The 18,511-nt window shown below is 32.7% G+C and overlaps 4 protein-coding genes across 4 annotated transcripts in view; 3 read left to right on the plus strand and 1 right to left on the minus strand.

Moving 5' to 3' along the window:
• The window catches only part of LOC107482492 (protein CLT1, chloroplastic), a gene marked incomplete in the record, with an annotated part of 10,096 nt that extends 8,491 nt beyond the window's left edge, over positions 1 to 1,605 (plus strand). Inside the window, 1 exon segment of the mRNA XM_016103017.3 lies at positions 997 to 1,605. Coding sequence (XP_015958503.1) covers positions 997 to 1,166 — 170 coding nt within the window.
• Positions 1,606 to 2,029: 424 nt separating this feature from the next.
• On the minus strand, positions 2,030 to 4,231 carry LOC107482491 (bifunctional riboflavin biosynthesis protein RIBA 1, chloroplastic). Its single transcript, XM_016103015.3, has 2 exons — positions 3,789 to 4,231; positions 2,030 to 3,712 (listed from the first exon to the last, which is right to left on the minus strand). The coding sequence occupies exons 1-2, from the start codon at positions 4,161 to 4,163 to the stop codon at positions 2,477 to 2,479; spliced, it is 1,611 nt and encodes a 536-aa protein (XP_015958501.1). The 5' UTR covers positions 4,164 to 4,231; the 3' UTR covers positions 2,030 to 2,476.
• Positions 4,232 to 4,821: 590 nt separating this feature from the next.
• Positions 4,822 to 8,304, plus strand: LOC107482360 (calcium-dependent protein kinase 17). The gene is made up of 6 exons (XM_016102808.3): positions 4,822 to 5,503; positions 6,436 to 6,579; positions 6,674 to 6,826; positions 6,916 to 7,031; positions 7,909 to 8,076; positions 8,173 to 8,304. The coding sequence occupies exons 1-6, from the start codon at positions 5,017 to 5,019 to the stop codon at positions 8,302 to 8,304; spliced, it is 1,200 nt and encodes a 399-aa protein (XP_015958294.2). The 5' UTR covers positions 4,822 to 5,016.
• Positions 8,305 to 14,133: 5,829 nt separating this feature from the next.
• LOC107482490 (syntaxin-22) lies at positions 14,134 to 17,873 on the plus strand. The gene is made up of 7 exons (XM_016103014.3): positions 14,134 to 14,636; positions 14,803 to 14,896; positions 15,183 to 15,319; positions 15,518 to 15,592; positions 16,710 to 16,867; positions 16,972 to 17,072; positions 17,317 to 17,873. Exons 1-7 carry the CDS (start codon positions 14,449 to 14,451, stop codon positions 17,380 to 17,382), a joined length of 819 nt encoding a protein of 272 aa, XP_015958500.1. The 5' UTR covers positions 14,134 to 14,448; the 3' UTR covers positions 17,383 to 17,873.
• Positions 17,874 to 18,511: the final 638 nt, after the last annotated feature.

Here is an 18,511-nt window from a genome sequence, read left to right on the forward strand (position 1 = left end):
AAAATAAAGGGGAAAAAAAAACTGTTTATTTCTTTTTCCTAAAACCACATATGGGGGGTAAGTATCAGAAGATCTTCAGCTTTTTTACCCGTTTCATATATAAGATGTTGCCAATATCCTTTTACACATTCATTTTGGAACTATTAGGTTACAAAATTACAGATGCTTTACATTTAATTCTCAACTTCAATTAGATTATATATATATATGGGTTTAGCTAACATGTGCCCTAAGGGCACATGAAAAACTTAAATTTTTTATATTTTCAATAAAAACTTTCTTGTTTTGTAATCTTAAACATATGTACGTGTTGATTATACTTTTTTTGTATATATATACCCTTACTGTATAAATGAAAATATTGGTAGTTAGTACTTAGTAATGGTAACTGGTAAAAGTTAAACAGTGTAATTCATTGTGTTGTAGATGTAGAAAAGCATGGGAAACATTATCTAGAAAATGTTGCCCAAAGTAAGAAGGAATGCTTAGTCTATGTTTAGTGGTTATTTGTTAGTTACCTAAAGACTAGATGGGTTTGTGTCACTAATGGTAGAATGGCTTAACCACAATACCTCTTTCATTGGCATTTAAACTTCTATTTTTTGGGATCTACAATCATAATGTAGCAGCTGTTTTTGTAGTTAATCTAAATGGTAAGTGGTATATCTAGTTAGGAAATAACATATTAGGCTACAATCATTTTGGCTTTCATTTGAAGATGCAATGTATGTCTGGCCACATAATTTGTTTGGCCAAAAAAAAAAAAAAAAAAAAAAGCAGAAAATAACCTAGATAATCTTGGCAGGAGAAAATAGAAATCTTTTGCTTTTCTATGTGGCTGTGATTTTCATTCACAATATCTCATCACTTGCCTGTAATTTTTTGAATATCCTACTATCCTTCCATTCTGATATATATGTATAATATCATTAAAACTTCATGCTAACTTGAAATTTCGATCTAAATCCAACTCATGCAATATTGTTTCTGTGGCAGTCCCTATATCCATCTATGTGTTCACATTGCCATTGCCGTACCTTGGTGTTGCCTCTTCTCTTCCAACAGGCTTTCTTGCAGGGGCTATCATTCTTATCACAGGCCTACTAGTTTATGCATGGACCCCTTCAACTGGTTCCTCGAGTGCTTCTTTAACGGCTTCTACCTAGAGGGAAGGAATTTGAGCTTCATGGGCTCGCCAAGCATAAGGATGAGGAGTAGTACCTGGCCTTAGATGATTGTTACACCAAATGGTACAACTTGTGCTTCAGATGTAGTCTTTCTTGATTCTAACAAGAGAGGGATCAATGGAAGAGTGTTGACATTTTTGTTTCAAAAAATTGCTAAAGATGCATGAAGAAAAGGAGATATGAAGTGAAATCCTCCTGCACTTTGCTCAAGTGATAAATGCGTGGATAGCACTATCACTTTTTTTTCTTTTATTATTGTAGAATGAGGGGGGAAAAAGAAAACACAGGAAGAAATTTTTAGGCAAAGCCATTTGATGAACCAAGGAACCGGGTGAAAAAGAAATGTTTGGGAGAGAATGATGTTATGATGTAAAAAAGAAAAGGATAATATCAGGCGTTTATCTTTTTTTTGGCTGAATGAGTTAATATAGTTTAATGTATAAGGCATAATTTGCAATATGAGAAAACACTTGCTGAGCGAATTGTGCTCTTTTCAAGAGTACTAAATGGCTCGAATGGATCTTTTCAATTGTTCAGTAAAATATGATTTTTTATCTTACACTTTTTAAGTAGAATCAAGAAAAAATATATGAGAAAAATTTTACTCAGAGTTTTGTAGGGTGAGTACTAATGCTTGAAAGTAGATTGCTCTATTTTAAAAATTTTATTTTATGAGTTAGTAATGACCTTACTTCCAAACATTGTAACTTACTCTACAAAACTCAAATCACTCCCAACTTTAGTAACCTTAAACTGGAGCAAACATAAAGTTCATCCACAGTTAGTTCCACTAAAAAATTCATTGTGCGTTGAGAACTAAGCATGGCAAAATACTTATTATGGAGAAAAATCCTTCATAAACTAGAATTTTCTACAAACCTTAAAAATCAAGCCAATGCCTAAATTACAATAATCTAAAGGATCATTAAAGACAAAATTGTCCAAGCAATGCCTAAATCTATTATTTTGCCAAACATCTAAATTACAAACAACTAGTATTTTGCCAAACATTAAAAACCTCTATATATAACCACAAAGGCAAAATTGTCCAAGCAATGCCTAAATCTATTATACATGCTACATGGTGCTATACTTTAGCAAAAACTGTTTGAGCAAACTTAATATAGTAGAGAACACCCAAGGAAAAAATCAACCAACTAGCTGGAAAAATTTGAATCAGAGATAGATTCATGACTCCAGTGATCTATGTCTCTTTAGGTCCATCTGCAAAAACACACATTTACAGTACTCTCCTCTTCCACTTGTGCAGCTGGCAGGGAAAAAGAGGGCTATTGGCTAGTAGCACCCTTAGAATCATCAACACCAGGTTTACCATTGCCCCTCTCTGGATTCAGTTCGCTGTTAGATTTAAGTCCATAAACATGACCCATTTTCACACGCTTTGTCTCCAAATATCTCCTGTTTTCCTTTGTAATAAGTGCTACCAAAGGAATCCTTCCAGAAATTGTCAAACCATAACCTTTGAGCCCAACATATTTTGCTGGATTGTTTGTCATCAGCTTCATTGAACGAACACCCAAGTCCCTCAGTATCTGTGCACCAATTCCATACTCTCTTGAGTCAACAGGCAATCCCAACTCTTCATTGGCTTCTACGGTGTCTCGTCCATCATCCTGCAGGTTATAAGCGCGAAGCTTATGACCCAATCCAATCCCCCTTCCCTCATGTCCACGAAGATAGACTAATACACCTCTACCAGCAGCCTCAATCTGCTGCATTGCAATAGCAAGCTGGCTCCCACAGTCACATCTTGCAGATCCAAAAATATCTCCCGTAAGACACTCTGAGTGTACTCTCACAAGAACATCTTGTCCATCTCCAACGTCACCCTTAACCATTGCAATATGCTCCACGCCATCTATAAGTGATCTATAACAGCAAGCATTAAATGGTCCCCACATTGTTGGTATAACAGCTGTACCAGCACGTTCTACTAGTTTATCTCTCTTCCTCCTATATCTAATCAAGTCAGCAATAGATACAATTTTCAAATTTGTGCGCTCTGCAAACTGGCGAAGCTTAGGCAATCGTGCCATGGAACCATCCTCGTCAACAATTTCACATAGAACTGCTACTGGATTCAAACCAGCAAGCATGGCAAGATCAACTGAAGCTTCTGTGTGTCCTGCTCTCTTCAACACACCACCTTCCCTGTATTTTAGTGGAAAAATATGGCCTGGGCGATTGAAATCACTTGGTTTAGAATCTCTAGATGAAAGGGCCAAGACTGTTGTTGCTCGATCACGAGCTGACACCCCTGTTGTGGTACCATGTTTAGCATCTACGGTCACCGTGAACGCTGTGCGCAGTTTTTCATCATTGTCCTTGCTGTTTACCATGAGTGGAAGATCCAGTCTCTCGAGATCTTCCTCTTTCATGCTAATGCAGACTATGCCAGTTCCATGCTTAACAATAAAAGCCATGGCCTCAGGTGTTACTAACTCTGCTGCCATGATTAAATCTCCTTCATTTTCTCTATCTTCGTCATCTACAACAACTACCATCTGAAGCACTAGTGAGAGCGAATAACCTAAAGTTAAACTAAATTGAATGGGCAGAGAGAGAGAGAAAAATAGGAACCTTTCCGTTGCGAATGTCTTGAACAGCCTCCGGGATGGAAGCAAAACCTTGTGTGGGAGTGTCAAGATCAAATTCATCATCTTCATCAGAAAACCGATTGATTCTCGTAACTGATTCAACCTTTTTGGCAGCATCAGAGCCGAACAAATTAGAATGCAGTTCTCCTCCTACAGCTTCAATTCTAGAGATAGCAGAGTGAGTAGAGGAGAATTTAGAGGAGAGTCGGAGAAACACAAAATCGGACGCATGTCCATTTGTACGGCGCAATCCATTGAACAATTTGACGCCTTGGGATGCAGAAGCACTTGGGCGGAAAAGAGGTGGTGCGGAGGAATACGATGAGATATTGATAGAAGAAGAAATAGAAGAAGCCATGGAAGTACTAGGTTTTGAATGGGAGGGATTGGGTTTGGGAGGAATACGATGCACATTTCACATATGTACTTAATGCTATTTATGATAACATACATGATTTATATTTAATGTCTTATGATAAATTGGACTAAAACTCTAAATTAATATAATATAATATAACTTTTTTTCTTAAATCCAAATAAAATATAAAATATAATGTCCCGTACACGGACATGAACAATAGTAATAATATAAGTTGATGATATTACTTATCTTACTTTTGGAAGTTGCTCTAGAGTAAGAACAGCATCATCTCTAACAAAAGCTATAACAACTTACTCGCCTTTGTGATTTTGAAGTTACCAGTGCAAATGATTGTTTTGTTTTTCTTATTCCGAAAAATCATCTTTACCTTGTCTCATTACCACGCAATAGACACGCTAAAGACTTTTTCAAACTGCAACCTCTAAACTCCCTACAATCTCTCACCATCAATACCTTCCTCTAATTTTATGAACATTCCAAATTATTTCCCCTCTTTTTCTCTTTTCTTCTTCCTTTTCATATTTATTATATCTTATTTTGTGTCCCCCCTTCCTCCCTCCCTTCCTCCATGGGCAATTGTTGCTCCCAAGGCAACGCCGCCGATGCCCCGGAGGCCGACAATGCGGCCACCGCAACCAAGGGAGACTCAAACCAACAACAAACCACAGACAATGGAGGCACCGACAACAATAATAATAATAATAACAACAATGAAAGCCCATCCACAAGCCCTCCGGCCAGCAAGCCTCCACCACCCTCAACTACATCTCCTCCATCAACAACAAAACCCACAAAGCCCGGGCCTATCGGGCCCGTGCTGGGGAGGCCAATGGAGGACATAAAAGCGTCATATAGTCTGGGTAAGGAGCTAGGTAGAGGCATGTTTGGGGTAACATATTTATGCACCCACAAGGCAACAGGAAAACAATTTGCATGCAAAACAATTGCGAAGAGGAAGCTAGTGAATAAGGAGGATATAGAGGACGTTAGAAGGGAGGTGCAGATCTTGTACCACCTGTCAGGGCAGCCTAACATCGTAGAGCTGAAAGGTGCCTATGAGGACAAACAATCTGTTCATTTAGTGATGGAATTGTGTGCGGGTGGTGAACTCTTTGATCGTATCATTGCCAAGGGCCACTATACGGAGCGTGCCGCTGCTACCTTGTTAAGAACCATTATGGAGATTGTCCACACTTTTCACTCTCTTGGTGTCATTCATAGAGATCTCAAGCCTGAGAATTTCCTCTTGTTGAGCAAGGACGAAGATGCTCCCCTTAAAGCCACGGATTTTGGTTTATCCGTTTTTTACAAGCAAGGTTTTCTTATTATTATTTTATCCTTTTCACTCTTTAATGCAACTTCATATATGTTATTACCAAAGCATAGACCAAGATTTCATAATTCTCTTTATATAAAGATACTTCTCTTTATATAAAAATACTTCTTCATTTTGACAATTGAATAATAGATTTTAGGACTTGATTTTCATACGTTATAAAAGTGTTATTTTTATTTAAAGTGTGACAAAACAAAAAAATTACATTTTTTAAATCAAAATTAGAGAAAATATTTTTGACATTTTTATTAGAGTAGTTGCCTTATGAAAAAGACAACTACTATAATGGATGGAGATATTAAAAATATTTTTTTATGATGATCTTAGTTTAAAAAGTGTGACTTATTTATTTTGCCACACATTACATAAAAATAACACTTTTATAGCATATGAAAATTAATTCCTAAAATCTATTAGTGAAAACTTAGGTACAATCGACTTCACTTCACGTGAAGTTAATACCTGAGAGCCGTTAAATGATTTGACTGATTTGGCTAAATTTTCATCTAACAGTTTTGAGGTATCAACTTTACGTGAAGTCGACTTCACTTAAGTTTTCACCTAAAAATAAAGTATTTTTATATAAAGACAATTATAAAATTTTCGTTGGAATATCTACCTATGAAAAATATTAGATAATTAACACTTATTCTTTGTATTTGCTTTATATTTGAGCAAACACTAAGTCATTATAATAAAACTCGTAAATTTAATATAAAATATATTAATTCATCTTTTCTAAAATGTTCCATTTTGATTTTAAGTCAAAATAACCATTTTGACAAAAATATATAAACAATGGACAAAATTATGAAAATGTTGGTTACAAGGAAATTAAATACTAGGAAGATAACATCATGTTTACTTTATTGGATATATTTTTAATAGCCAGAAAGTATTGCATTTTTGTAGGAGATGTTTTCAAAGACATTGTTGGTAGTGCATACTACATTGCACCTGAAGTATTGAAAAGGAAATATGGTCCAGAGGTTGATATATGGAGTGTTGGTGTTATGCTATACATTCTTTTATGTGGAGTTCCTCCATTTTGGGCAGGTTTTCATTTTCATTACAATCACTTTATCATGAATTTCAAACCATATAAATGCAGTGGTAGTGATGCTAATTACTTGAAATCAAAATATGCCAGAATCTGAACATGGCATATTCAATGCCATCCTAAGAGGTCACGTTGACTTTTCAAGCGATCCATGGCCTTCAATTTCACCATCAGCAAAAGATCTTGTACGAAAAATGTTGAATTCAGATCCTAAACAAAGGCTTACAGCTTATGAAGTTTTGAGTAAGTATAGCTTCAAATTCATAGATGATTCATTATTAGTTGCCATTTTTTGATAATTAAACAATTTGAATTTGTTATTTTCAAAATAGATCATCCTTGGGTTAAGGAAGATGGAGAAGCACCAGATAAGCCTATTGATAATGCTGTGCTAAGTAGGCTCAAACAATTCAAAGCAATGAATGAATTCAAGAAAGTTGCTTTAAGGGTACTCTACTATATATTTTCTAATTTATAATTAATGTTTTTCTATTCACACATTAAAATATATAATAATCATCAATACCATAACAATTATTCAAGAAATATTAACCACACTTCTAAATAAGTGATGCTAGTCAAATATATATATATTATTTCTACAGATAGAGTGCATGCTCAGAAATCGAAAATATTTAATAACAAAAAAAATTAGCTAAAATCAGCCAGATTTTTTTTTTTGTCTTCTTAGCATTACCATTAAAAAATATGGGAGCCACTCACATCAAGATGCCTAAAACATCTTTTTTTAAAGTTTTTTTAGTAATTAAAATTTAACATCTGTAATCGATTAAATTGGATTATTTTTATCAAAATTAGATGGACAAATCAATTTAGCTAAAAAATCAGTAAATTAAGTTTTGAACTGATCTAAATTAATATTTTTTTTATAAAAAATGACTACAATACCCCTATTATAGAAAATGATTAAAATACTTCTATTATATATATTTTGAGAACTCTAAATTCTAATCTTTTTTTCTCTCTATGCTGTCATAGGGTTAGGATTTAAGATTTTTAAAATTTATATATGTATATATATAATAAGAGTATTTTAGTCAATTTTTATAATAAGAGTATTGTAGTTAGTTTCTATAAAAAAAGAATATTAATTTATGTTGATTCAAGATTTGGTTTATCAATTTTTCAGTTAAATTGATTTCTTTGGTCTAATTTCAATAAAAATAACACAATTTAATCGATTATATATATTAAATTTTAAAAATTTAAAAACGTTCTTTAAAAAAGAGCGTCTTTATTTGAGTGGCTACCAAATAGTATACGTACTAAGCATGATGACACTAAAACTTTCCAAAAATGAATAGGTTATTGCAGGATGTTTATCAGAAGAAGAAATTATGGGGTTAAAGGAAATGTTTAAGGGAATGGACACTGATAATAGTGGAACCATTACAATTGAAGAACTTAAGCAGGGGCTTGCAAAGCAAGGGACAAAGCTATCAGAACAAGAAGTTCAACAATTACTGGATGCAGTAAGTTGTTTTATCTTTTCCCTTTTAAAATAAACATATTTTAAAAGAGAATCAATATGATTGTTTTTGCTTTTTCTTTATTCAAAAAAATTGCAGGCAGATGCTGATGGAAATGGTACCATAGACTATGATGAATTCATCACAGCAACAGTGCACGTGAACAGAATGAACAGAGAAGAACATCTTTATAAAGCCTTCCAATACTTTGATAAAGATAATAGCGGGTAATTATCAAATATATTATTGACCCCATCTTTCTGCTACATATTTTATTACCTTCTAAAAATAAATTCCTAATCTCATTGTTATACCATATAAAAAAGGTTTATCACCACTGAAGAATTAGAGCAAGCTCTCCATGAATACAACATCCACGATGGAAGAGACATCAATGAAATCGTTCAAGAAGTTGATGTAGATAAGGTATGTGATATATTTACTTGATTATCTATTTTCTTATAGTTTTTATTAAAGTTCCTCTCTCGAATATACGTAAAATCAACTATACTACGTATACACTAAAATCAGTCACCAGTAATATAAATACACATCGAAAATAAATTAAAGAGTGAATACCTACCCAACCGACCCCTGACAATGACCTCGAAAGAACAACGAGACAAAAAAAAAACACACCCAACTCGGCCCTGATTTTTTTGGAACTGATTAGCTCCTGTGCCAAAAAAATAATATTGATATTTTTTGGCACAGAGGCCTCGTTGTCCTTTCGAAGTAATTGTCACTTTGTCAGAGACTGTATTGAATTTTTTTTGTTAAGGATCTCATTGTCTTTTGTGGTAATTGTCAGGGGCTGTTTAAGATTTTTTTTTCTAAATTAAATTACACATATTTATATTAGTGACTAATTTTAGTGTACGAATAACATTTTTGATGTAAAATATGGGAAGTAATATTAAGGAAGACATGTTGTTTGTGCAGGATGGTCGTATTAACTATGAAGAGTTTGTGGCAATGATGAGAAAAGGACAAGCTGAAGCTCATACAAAAAAGAGACGTGAATCACTTAATTTGCATCAATAGAGGGGGATATACGAGATCAAACTTGAAAAACAATTCATGATCTGTTTTCAGCCCTGCATGTTTCTTCATTGATGGGTGAAAGATCATGGACAAGATTACGTCGTAGGCTTTTGTTGTTTGGGAGAGGATATAGGTGAGAGAACTGGTCTAAGGTGGAAACAATTATAAGAGAAAAAAAAAAGGGGGGGAGAAAAAAAAACTAACCTTTGATAAATGTGAGCATATGCTAGGTTTGCCTTTTTCTTTTCCTTTGGTGTGAAAATTGTAACAAGTTATGTACACACATTGTTGTTCACTTAGGAATTGAAAAATGGATGGTTGGATATGTATATTACACTAACTTATGATGATAATGTGAACTAGACATATGCTTTATGTAACACCCTCATTAACATAGCACTATGCTATGTCAAAACACTATATTAGCAAAGGGCACTATTACGTTAACTTCCATTATGAATCCTATCAATATATAACTAGCATTATATTATCTCTTATTAATTAAGAGTTTGTCCTAGTGTTTGAGTTGATTAACTTTGTTAATATTTTAATGTCATCACTAAATACATACCAAATGAGTGAAATGACAGCATACAAGGTAATACATAATAATGAAAAATGCTATTTGTATATCATTTTCAGTCATTAATTTCAGCTACTATATAAAAATATTGTAGAAAGATATGAATACGGATACAGAGATAATACAAAGGTAGTGTTAGAGAGCCAATGACCTAAGTGTACAATATGTATAATGTGCTAAATCTAATATTAGGATAAATAAACATCTCATGTCATAAAACCACTCATCCCAAAAACTTAAGCAACTCCTGACCTTTTGGATCTAAAACTCTAATATCATATCATGAAATCACTCATCTCAAAAGCGTAACCTAATAGGACAATGTAACACTAATGATTATATCTCTAATACTTCCTAAACCTCCATTGTACGTATTGTACGCTTAAGCCATTGGCTCCCTATACTTTCCCATACAAAGGGGGTTCTCTTCTTCGATCGCGATTTCAGCCACTCTAAGAGCTTCTTCATTGCACCACTGTTCCCCTCTTCTTGGATTGCGATTTCTTTTCTTTTCGGCAGAGGAGTTCCACTGCATGCACCTCACTTTTCTTCTCCTCGATCACGCCACTGCATGCACCTTACTCATCGCTTTCTTCTCTTTTTCGCGCTTCCCTCTCCTCTGCTTCGACTACGCACTTCACAAAAACTCTTCTTAGCGCGTTTAATTTCGGTTCTTGTTATCTTAGGATTTTGATTATATTTTAAGAAAAATTGCTGCTTACTAATTTATCTACAAACTCGAATGATGAGGTTTGTATTTATTTATTTCGTATGTTAATTTTTTATTCCTGATTTGATTTCAAATTTTTTATTATCTATTTTTTATTCTTAATTTGATTTTAAATTTTTAATTATCCATATTTTAAGTTATTCCAAACATATTAGAAAGGTCAATTGCTCAGAGTGAGAGCAGATTCTAATTCTTTTAAGGTGCATTTCTTCATATCCATACTTGTAGTATAATTTTTGCTATGCTTTTAAAAATTTTGAAAACATCGTTGTATTTCACCACATTTAGTTGTTACTACACTGCATTTTTCTTAGTTGAAGTTCTGAATTCCCGTTTTAATTCATAGAATTCCAAATTATTTGAAGTAGCAATATCTTTTTATTGGGCTGGATTGATAGGATAAATGACTTGCTGGATCGTGTTAAAAAGATTTTTAAGGAGTTGGATGAGTTTCTTAAAGGAGTAATTGAAGAGCACGAAGAAGATCATAATAATGGAAAAAAGGGGAGGACATAGTTGGCGTGTTGCTTGAGCTGAACAAGCAGGGTAACTTGTCCATAGATATCACCAATGATCATATCAAAGCTATTACCATGGTAAGTGACTCATTCTTTATAACAAAAATTTTAAGATGAGTGAATAAGAATGTTAATATTATTACTTGTCATTCAATGATAATTGCTGAACATGCTTGTAGCAGCATCAGATACAATTGCAGCCACAACAACTTGGATAATGGCAACATTATTGATAATGAATTCAACTATATGGCTTTGGATCTTTATTGAACTTAATGCAATAAAGTCACTAATTAAAAGAACAATAATTTCATTTTTTTTAATAGATTTGTTACGTGTTGCAATAAAACTTTTACATTTTTTTTCTTTTGTAATAGTTTTAATTTTAATTTTACATGTGATTAGTACTTTTTTACTCGACATTTTGAGTTATTTGAAATTCTGAGTTATTATTAGTTCATTCATAAAAAATGAAAATAGCAAATTTTTCATTCATAGTATATAATAAACTTGAGTATAATCAAATTCATTCGACATGATAATCAAACTCAGCACATAACACGATATTATAAAAATATTATTATCTTCTATCAAAATTATTGGAACGTATCCATCTAACGAATTTTTAAATATGTAAAATTTTCTTGTTTAGTTTGATGCTATATCAGATAATCAAACTAGTTCCAAATCATCTTACAAAATCTAGTTATAATCAAATACGTCCAAAGTAATAATCAAATTTGAGAATGCAAATCAAATTTTAAACTCATGTTACAATTAGATTATAATCAATAATATTAACATATTCTTCGACTTCCTTCAAATTGATTTTGGAAAGGCATACTTGTTCGATGATTCAATGGTACTTTAATACAATGACAGTATTGATCCACAACCTCTAAATTTATCATTTTGGCATTTATAAAATATTTTTTTTTTTTACTTGAATAGAACTCACAAAAATCAAACACATAGATGAAAAAAATATTCAAAAAAACATAATCACTGGATACCTATCTAAAAATTCAATTATGATCAAATATCAAGACCTAAATCAAAATTTAAATTCATGTTAATTAAGCACATAAAATAGTGGAGATTATAACTATTAGAAATGTCATGTAGCATGTAGGTGCATTAGTATGCATTTTGAATCTTGTAGCGACAATTGTTGAACCCGTGTACTTCTTTTTTTTTTAAATTATAGACACATTCACCCACTCACACGAAAGACTTTATAACCACAACACAACTATTGCCGGGATTCAAACATAGTGTGGTTATCTAGGAGGCAACTCAACTAACTTTGGATCATGAGTCTTAGTCAGTTGAAACCGTATCATGTCATTAAGATTTTAAGATGTTGAGCTATTCAATTTGACCTCGAAAACGAATTTAGTGGGCTGATTGGCTCATGTCAATACAAATTGAGTTAAATTTTAATTCGGCCATGAAATTTGGTCTGATATTCAGAATGATTTCTACAATTTCGTTGGTCCCAATTAGAATTTTTAAATTTATAATTGTGGCTTCGGCTTATTCTTACAATCATCTCCGTCACCAGAATGCTCGTTTAAGTAGTGTCCACTGTGTCGTGTAATTGCCTCAGATCAGCATTCCGGTGACGGAGATGATCACAGAGACAAGTTAGAGTCACAATTACAAATTTAAGGATTCTAATTGGGGCCGACGAAATTGTGAGAATTATTTTGAGTATCAGATCAAATTTCATGGCCAAATTGAATTTTGACTTGATAAAAAAAATGATAATGATTACACATGATAAAATATGTAAGTCGTATAATCATATTATTTTTTTATTGATGTAATATTACATAATTAAATGTATATATAAAATTATTTTATATTAAAAATACATTAAAATTAAATTCATAAAATAATAATGATAGAGTACGTAAAACAAAAAAGTTGGATAAATAATAATTAGTTAATTAGAATTTAGTAAAATTATTCCATCTTTCGTCCGAATTTAAAAGTAGCAACAAAAGTCGGTATATGAAAAGCCATTTGGATAGATTCATAAGTTACTTTTTTTTTAATTTATGAAAAAATATAATATTAATGTCTAGTACAATTTTTAAAGTTAAATTGTAGTTTTTTAAAAAATTATTTTAGTATTTATGAAAAAGTTAAAAAAATGACTTCTTTTATAATAAAAAATTTTTAATCACTCTTTTCTTAAAATAAGTATTTTAAAAATTAAAAAATTAAATATAAAATAACTTATTTTTAAATTACTTTTAATATAAGTATTTATTATTTATATTATTTTGTTAAAAAGAATTTAATTAAACTATTTATCCAAACTGAGCCATATATCCAACTCTTCTTTCCCACCACAATTTAAACATAAACAAAAAATATTCTCTTTGTTTACACAAAAATCAGAAATTTATATATATTATTTTATATTTTTAATATTTATTTTTGTTCTAACATAACATATTCTTTCACCTTTGCCGAGACCGATTAACTATCGGCTCAAGCAAGAGAACATAAAATGAGAAGACACCACATCCAACTCAAAACTTTAAGGTGTCAAGTTAATGGGTTGTTCATCTTATAAACTCCTCACTCTTCCATACTTTCTTTGATGTGGGACTAATTTCAACACTTCTCACACTTGCAACACTAACAAATTGATCATTGATTTTAATATATTCAAAACACAATACATTAAAAAATAGTCAATACGTAATTAAGGGGTTGCTGATACTTATAACTAATCCTCCACAAAATTTTATTATTTTATATTTTATTATTTAATTTAGTTAGAAGTTGACAAAAAACTTAGATGTGTCTCCATATTTATTAAAAAATATATATTTAGAATAAAATATTATTAATTTCTTAAATATAATATATTTATACTATTTAAAATAATTATTTAAATATTAAAAATAATAAATATATAATATTCTATTAAATTAAACATCCATATATTTTTATTATACACATTATATACACATTATATAAATATTTTATTAATTCCCTGTGCTTCTTACTTCTTGGTAAAAAAATGAAGCTTCATGTGTGTTTGTCGTATCTTGAGGAGCCACGTGTAGCGTGGGTCCACGTCAACGTGCCGGCAAGGAAGAATCCATGTCAGCAATTAAGCATCATTCATCAAACATTCATACGATACGCTCCACAACAGGCACGCTTCCAGTTTCTCTCTCTAAAAATAAGTTCCCTCTCTAAAAGTAATCATCATTCATCACATCTCTCTCTTCTCTCTCTAAATCGGGTTCGGTGCTGCACGTTTACATTCATAACATCCCTAATTCACCGAATTCCGATCGGTCTTCCGAGACCGGCAACAACTTTCCTCTTTCAATTTCCCAATTCTAAGGAAACACTCTGTCTTCAATTTTCTCGAGAAAATTATTTAGGGTTACGCAGGCACGCGCGCGCGCAATCCTCTAGAGAGAGAGAGAGAGAGAGAGAGAGAGAGAGAGAGAGAAATTCAATAATATAGAATGAGCTTTCAGGATATCGAGGCCGGCCGGCCGTTCGCTTCCCGCCGAGGCCACATCAACGGCAAGCAAGATCCCACGCAGGCGGTGGCTGCCGGAATTTTCCAGATCAACACCGCGGTCTCCACCTTCCAGAGGCTTGTCAACACCCTAGGAACCCCCAAAGACACCCCCGAGCTCCGCGAGAAGCTGTGAGATCGCGTTCCCCTCTTTCTCCCTCTTATGTGCCTTGACTGTTTTGGTTTGAATTTTTTGTGGTTGTGGTTTGTTTTTTATTGGATTTGTGTTTTGTATGATGCTTTTGAGATAACAATTGGATCGAGGTTTGCGTTTCTTACGGCGTTATTGACGTTGCAGGCACAAGACAAGGCTGCACATTGGACAATTGGTGAAGGACACGTCAGCGAAGCTTAAACAAGCTAGTGAAATTGATCACCAATCAAATATCAATGTAAGATTTTACCTCAATTGCATGTGCAGAGAAGGTTAATTGTTATGATCCATGGAATTGTTATCATGAGTCTCTCTGGAAATTGTGTTTTTTGTTTCCCAGATTGTTTTGGGGGATGGTTTCGTTGGGATTGGTTTTTGAATGAATGTTTTTGATGGACATGTTTGGGATAGTTTTAGTTATAATTATATGTTAAATGTATTGGTTGATATGACCCTGAGTTCTCTTACATTGACCGGAATAAAATAAGAGAGGCATTTAATGTCTTTATTGTGTGTGTTTGCAGGCAAACAAGAAGATAGCAGATGCTAAACTCGCGAAAGATTTTCAGGCCGTGTTGAAAGAATTTCAGAAGGCACAGCGACTTGCGGCAGAGAGGGAAACAGCTTACACCCCATTTGTTCCACAAGCAGCTCCATCCAGGTGACCAGTCAACCATTAGTGGAATCTTACGGTGGAAGAATGTGCTTATTTGTGTGGCTTAATGCTTATGTTGATACGATTTTATATATTGAACTCATTCTTAAAGAAGAATATGTTACTATTGGTGATCAATTTTGCTTCTCTACTGGCTGCCATCGATGCACATAACACTTATTATTTGGGCTTTTCTTTTTGCAGCTATACACCTAATGAATCAGATGCTAATTCTGGTAAGACTCCAGAACAGCGTGCCCTTCTTGTGGAATCCAGAAGGTAAATTTTTGTATATTACATGAAACTAAAATACAACAATTGATAGTGAAAAGCACATTCTTTTTTTTTTCCTTCTTTCTTCTGGTGCTGTGGAGGAATTTACATTATAAATGACAAGACTATGTGGGAATTTGATGAAAAGCTGTAAACTTTAACATGAATAATGTATATCAGATTACTTCTTAAATGTTAACCTATTTGTCATCGGAAATTATGCTATAATCACGTTGATGCTAAAATGCATCTTTTTTCTTTGTTATTTTCCTCTTCCTATCCCCGACCTCTCTCTCTCTGTGGCTCTGTGCGAAGAGTTGATGAATCACTGGCAAGGTTCTGCTACAAGTTGTAAAATTTGTTGAAAAACTTTTTTGGTGATTTAGTGTTGATAGAAGGCTGCCCCTTTGAAAATGAGTTAATATACATATTAGTTAAAGAAAATCTGATAATGCTTTCATCCCCTAAGTAAAAATATGTTGTAAGAATTCAATTATTTCGAAATTCTAATCTGTAATTAATTGAAACACTCTGAATTTCAATGATACATATAATGAATGCCCAAGGTACCAAATGGAAGTACTAACTTGTTATAACATTTTTTATTTTAGGGTTGAAGGTATTAGCAAATTCTTTTAGGTTGTGTTTGGAAGGGAGATAGAGACCGAGAGACTAAGACTAAATTAAGTCTTTGTATTGTGTTTGATGTAAAATATGCTGGATTGAGTTATGTCTAAGTATCATGTTTGATTTAAGATAAATATGAAAATTGAGGGATGGATTGAAATTTGAAAAGTTTGAGAGTATTTTTTGAAAGAAACGTTATTAAAGTTTCAGTCTTCAGTGCCAGAAATTTAATCCTCTCTGTCTCCAGTTTCTAAAGGTACTGAATGGACTGAAATTTTGTGACCCGAGATTGGAATTTTAGTTTTAGTCTTTGACCACCAAATACAATACTGAGTTTCAGTCTTCCAGTTTCAGTTCCAGTCTCTAGAAACAAACACTACCATAGGAACTAATATTGAATTCCAATTTTCTCATGGACCAAAATGGTATTTTGACATTTTTAGATTTGACATGATGTGATACTTAGTATCTCGGATATTGCATTATCTTGCTGCAGGCAGGAGGTCTTGTTTTTGGATAATGAGATTGCCTTCAATGAGGCTATCATTGAAGAGAGAGAGCAAGGCATTCAAGAAATTCAGCAGCAAATTGGTGAAGTAAATGAAATTTTTAAAGATCTTGCTGTGCTTGTGCATGAACAGGGAGCTATGATTGGTAACTTTCACTTCTATTCTAATTGAGTACATCTGTCTTAATCCCAAGTTTATTTGTCCAGAACTTCTCATGTGATCTGATGCCAAGAATTTATACTTTTTTAGATGATATTGGGTCCAACATTGAGCATTCCCATGCAGCAACTGCACAAGCAAGATCGCAACTTGCTAAAGCTTCAAAGACTCAAAGATCAAATTCTTCTTTGGTAATATACATTGTGTAATATTTGCTTTAAGATTTAACCTCTCACGTGTAGTTTTAGATGTTGGATTTCCTCAATAAATTTATATGGCCGTGGAGTTCATATTATATAATTTAGTTGATGAAAGATCTTGGCTTTTACAATCCCCTTCTCTTTCTTTTTCCTTTTTTATTTTCTTTTCCTCCTATAAACCTTCATGTATATGTCTTAGTTAATCTCATACTTTGTTTTGATCTTTCTTTTACAGACATGCTTGCTTTTGGTGATATTTGGAATTGTGCTTCTAATCGTCATCGTTGTTCTGGCTGCTTAGTCAAAGATTATCAGTTCTGTTAACGATCAATGATATAAACTGAGCCATTGAAGTGCAGCTAGGATCTTCCATGCTGATGATCTCTCTGAGATGATTTCCCCTGATCTTGTCAATGACTGGGATTTCTCTCGTCTGGTTTCAGTTCATAATTTGACACAAGTACATCGTGATTTTGTCTTTGGGGTTTGTGTTGTTGTCTGTGTTGGTTTTAGTGGTTTTATGGATGCATCACAACGTACTTCTCGTCTATTTTCTCTTTTTGTTTCCTTAATAAAAGAAATATTAATTCTTTTGGGTTTTCCTTTACCTGTAAATGCAGCACCTATTGCTAAAATTTTAGCAATACCTTAATTCAGTGTAACCTTATATATTGAGTCTCTTTTCACAAATTTGGAGCTTAGATTTCTTGTGCTTGGTTTGACTGCTGTATATAAGGAAAATGGATGTATTCCTGAGAGTTTAATTGATAATGGGTGTTTATTTCTCATTAATCTTGATACTTTTGTGCATTAATTAACTGTTAAGGCAAGAAAGAAGTCATAGACAATTGCCATTTATACTTTTAGTATTTTGATTTTATTTTTTATTTTTTGGCAACAAAAAGTAACAAAAAAGATAAGTATGGTATGAGGTTTAATCAATAGCTCAGAAAGTGTGACATTCTCGGAACATAAAAACTAAAATGCTCGAATTGCAATTACCTTCGATGTTTGCTATTGTACAAGCGGTTCATAGACGGCTATGAAAATTATGTGAATAGTCTTTAGTTATTTAGTTTTTTGTTATACCCAACATTGAAACTAACTTTGGAAACCAATAAGAACTAGTTAAATGGGTTTAATTTAATGTGTTTTTTAAGCAAGCATTAGAAAAGTAATTAAGCTAATTTGTAAGTTTAGGTGGATTGCTGGACAATTCGTCGTTCTCGTCATCTTATAGACTTACAGTATAAACAAGTTTGAGAATTAAACAATTGAAGTCTAGTCCAAATAGTAATAATAATAAACGTATATTTTTTGTCTCCTAAAACTATTGAAAATTTTCAAAAATATTTTTTATGTTTTGATTGTTTTAACTTTATCCTTATCGTTTCAAACAGTGGTAATTTTCAATTTGGTTTTTAGATTTC

This window comes from Arachis duranensis, chromosome 4 (assembly GCF_000817695.3).
Source record: "Arachis duranensis cultivar V14167 chromosome 4, aradu.V14167.gnm2.J7QH, whole genome shotgun sequence".
NCBI classification, from domain to species: Eukaryota; Viridiplantae; Streptophyta; class Magnoliopsida; order Fabales; family Fabaceae; genus Arachis; species Arachis duranensis.

Excerpts from the sequence above, each read along its gene's own strand:
- LOC107482491 (XM_016103015.3), bottom strand. The coding sequence starts at position 4,163 with ATGGCTTCTTCTATTTCTTCTTCTATCAATATCTCATCGTATTCCTCC. Across the intron at positions 3,713-3,788 it reads AAGACATTCGCAACGGAAAG|ATGGTAGTTGTTGTAGATGA; the intron begins GTTCCTATTTTT and ends CTAGTGCTTCAG.
- LOC107482360 (XM_016102808.3), top strand. The coding sequence starts at position 5,017 with ATGGAGGACATAAAAGCGTCATATAGTCTGGGTAAGGAGCTAGGTAGA. Across the intron at positions 5,504-6,435 it reads ATCCGTTTTTTACAAGCAAG|GAGATGTTTTCAAAGACATT; the intron begins GTTTTCTTATTA and ends GCATTTTTGTAG. Across the intron at positions 6,580-6,673 it reads AGTTCCTCCATTTTGGGCAG|AATCTGAACATGGCATATTC; the intron begins GTTTTCATTTTC and ends AAAATATGCCAG.
- LOC107482490 (XM_016103014.3), top strand. The coding sequence starts at position 14,449 with ATGAGCTTTCAGGATATCGAGGCCGGCCGGCCGTTCGCTTCCCGCCGA. Across the intron at positions 15,593-16,709 it reads CTTCTTGTGGAATCCAGAAG|GCAGGAGGTCTTGTTTTTGG; the intron begins GTAAATTTTTGT and ends ATCTTGCTGCAG. Across the intron at positions 16,868-16,971 it reads TGAACAGGGAGCTATGATTG|ATGATATTGGGTCCAACATT; the intron begins GTAACTTTCACT and ends ATACTTTTTTAG.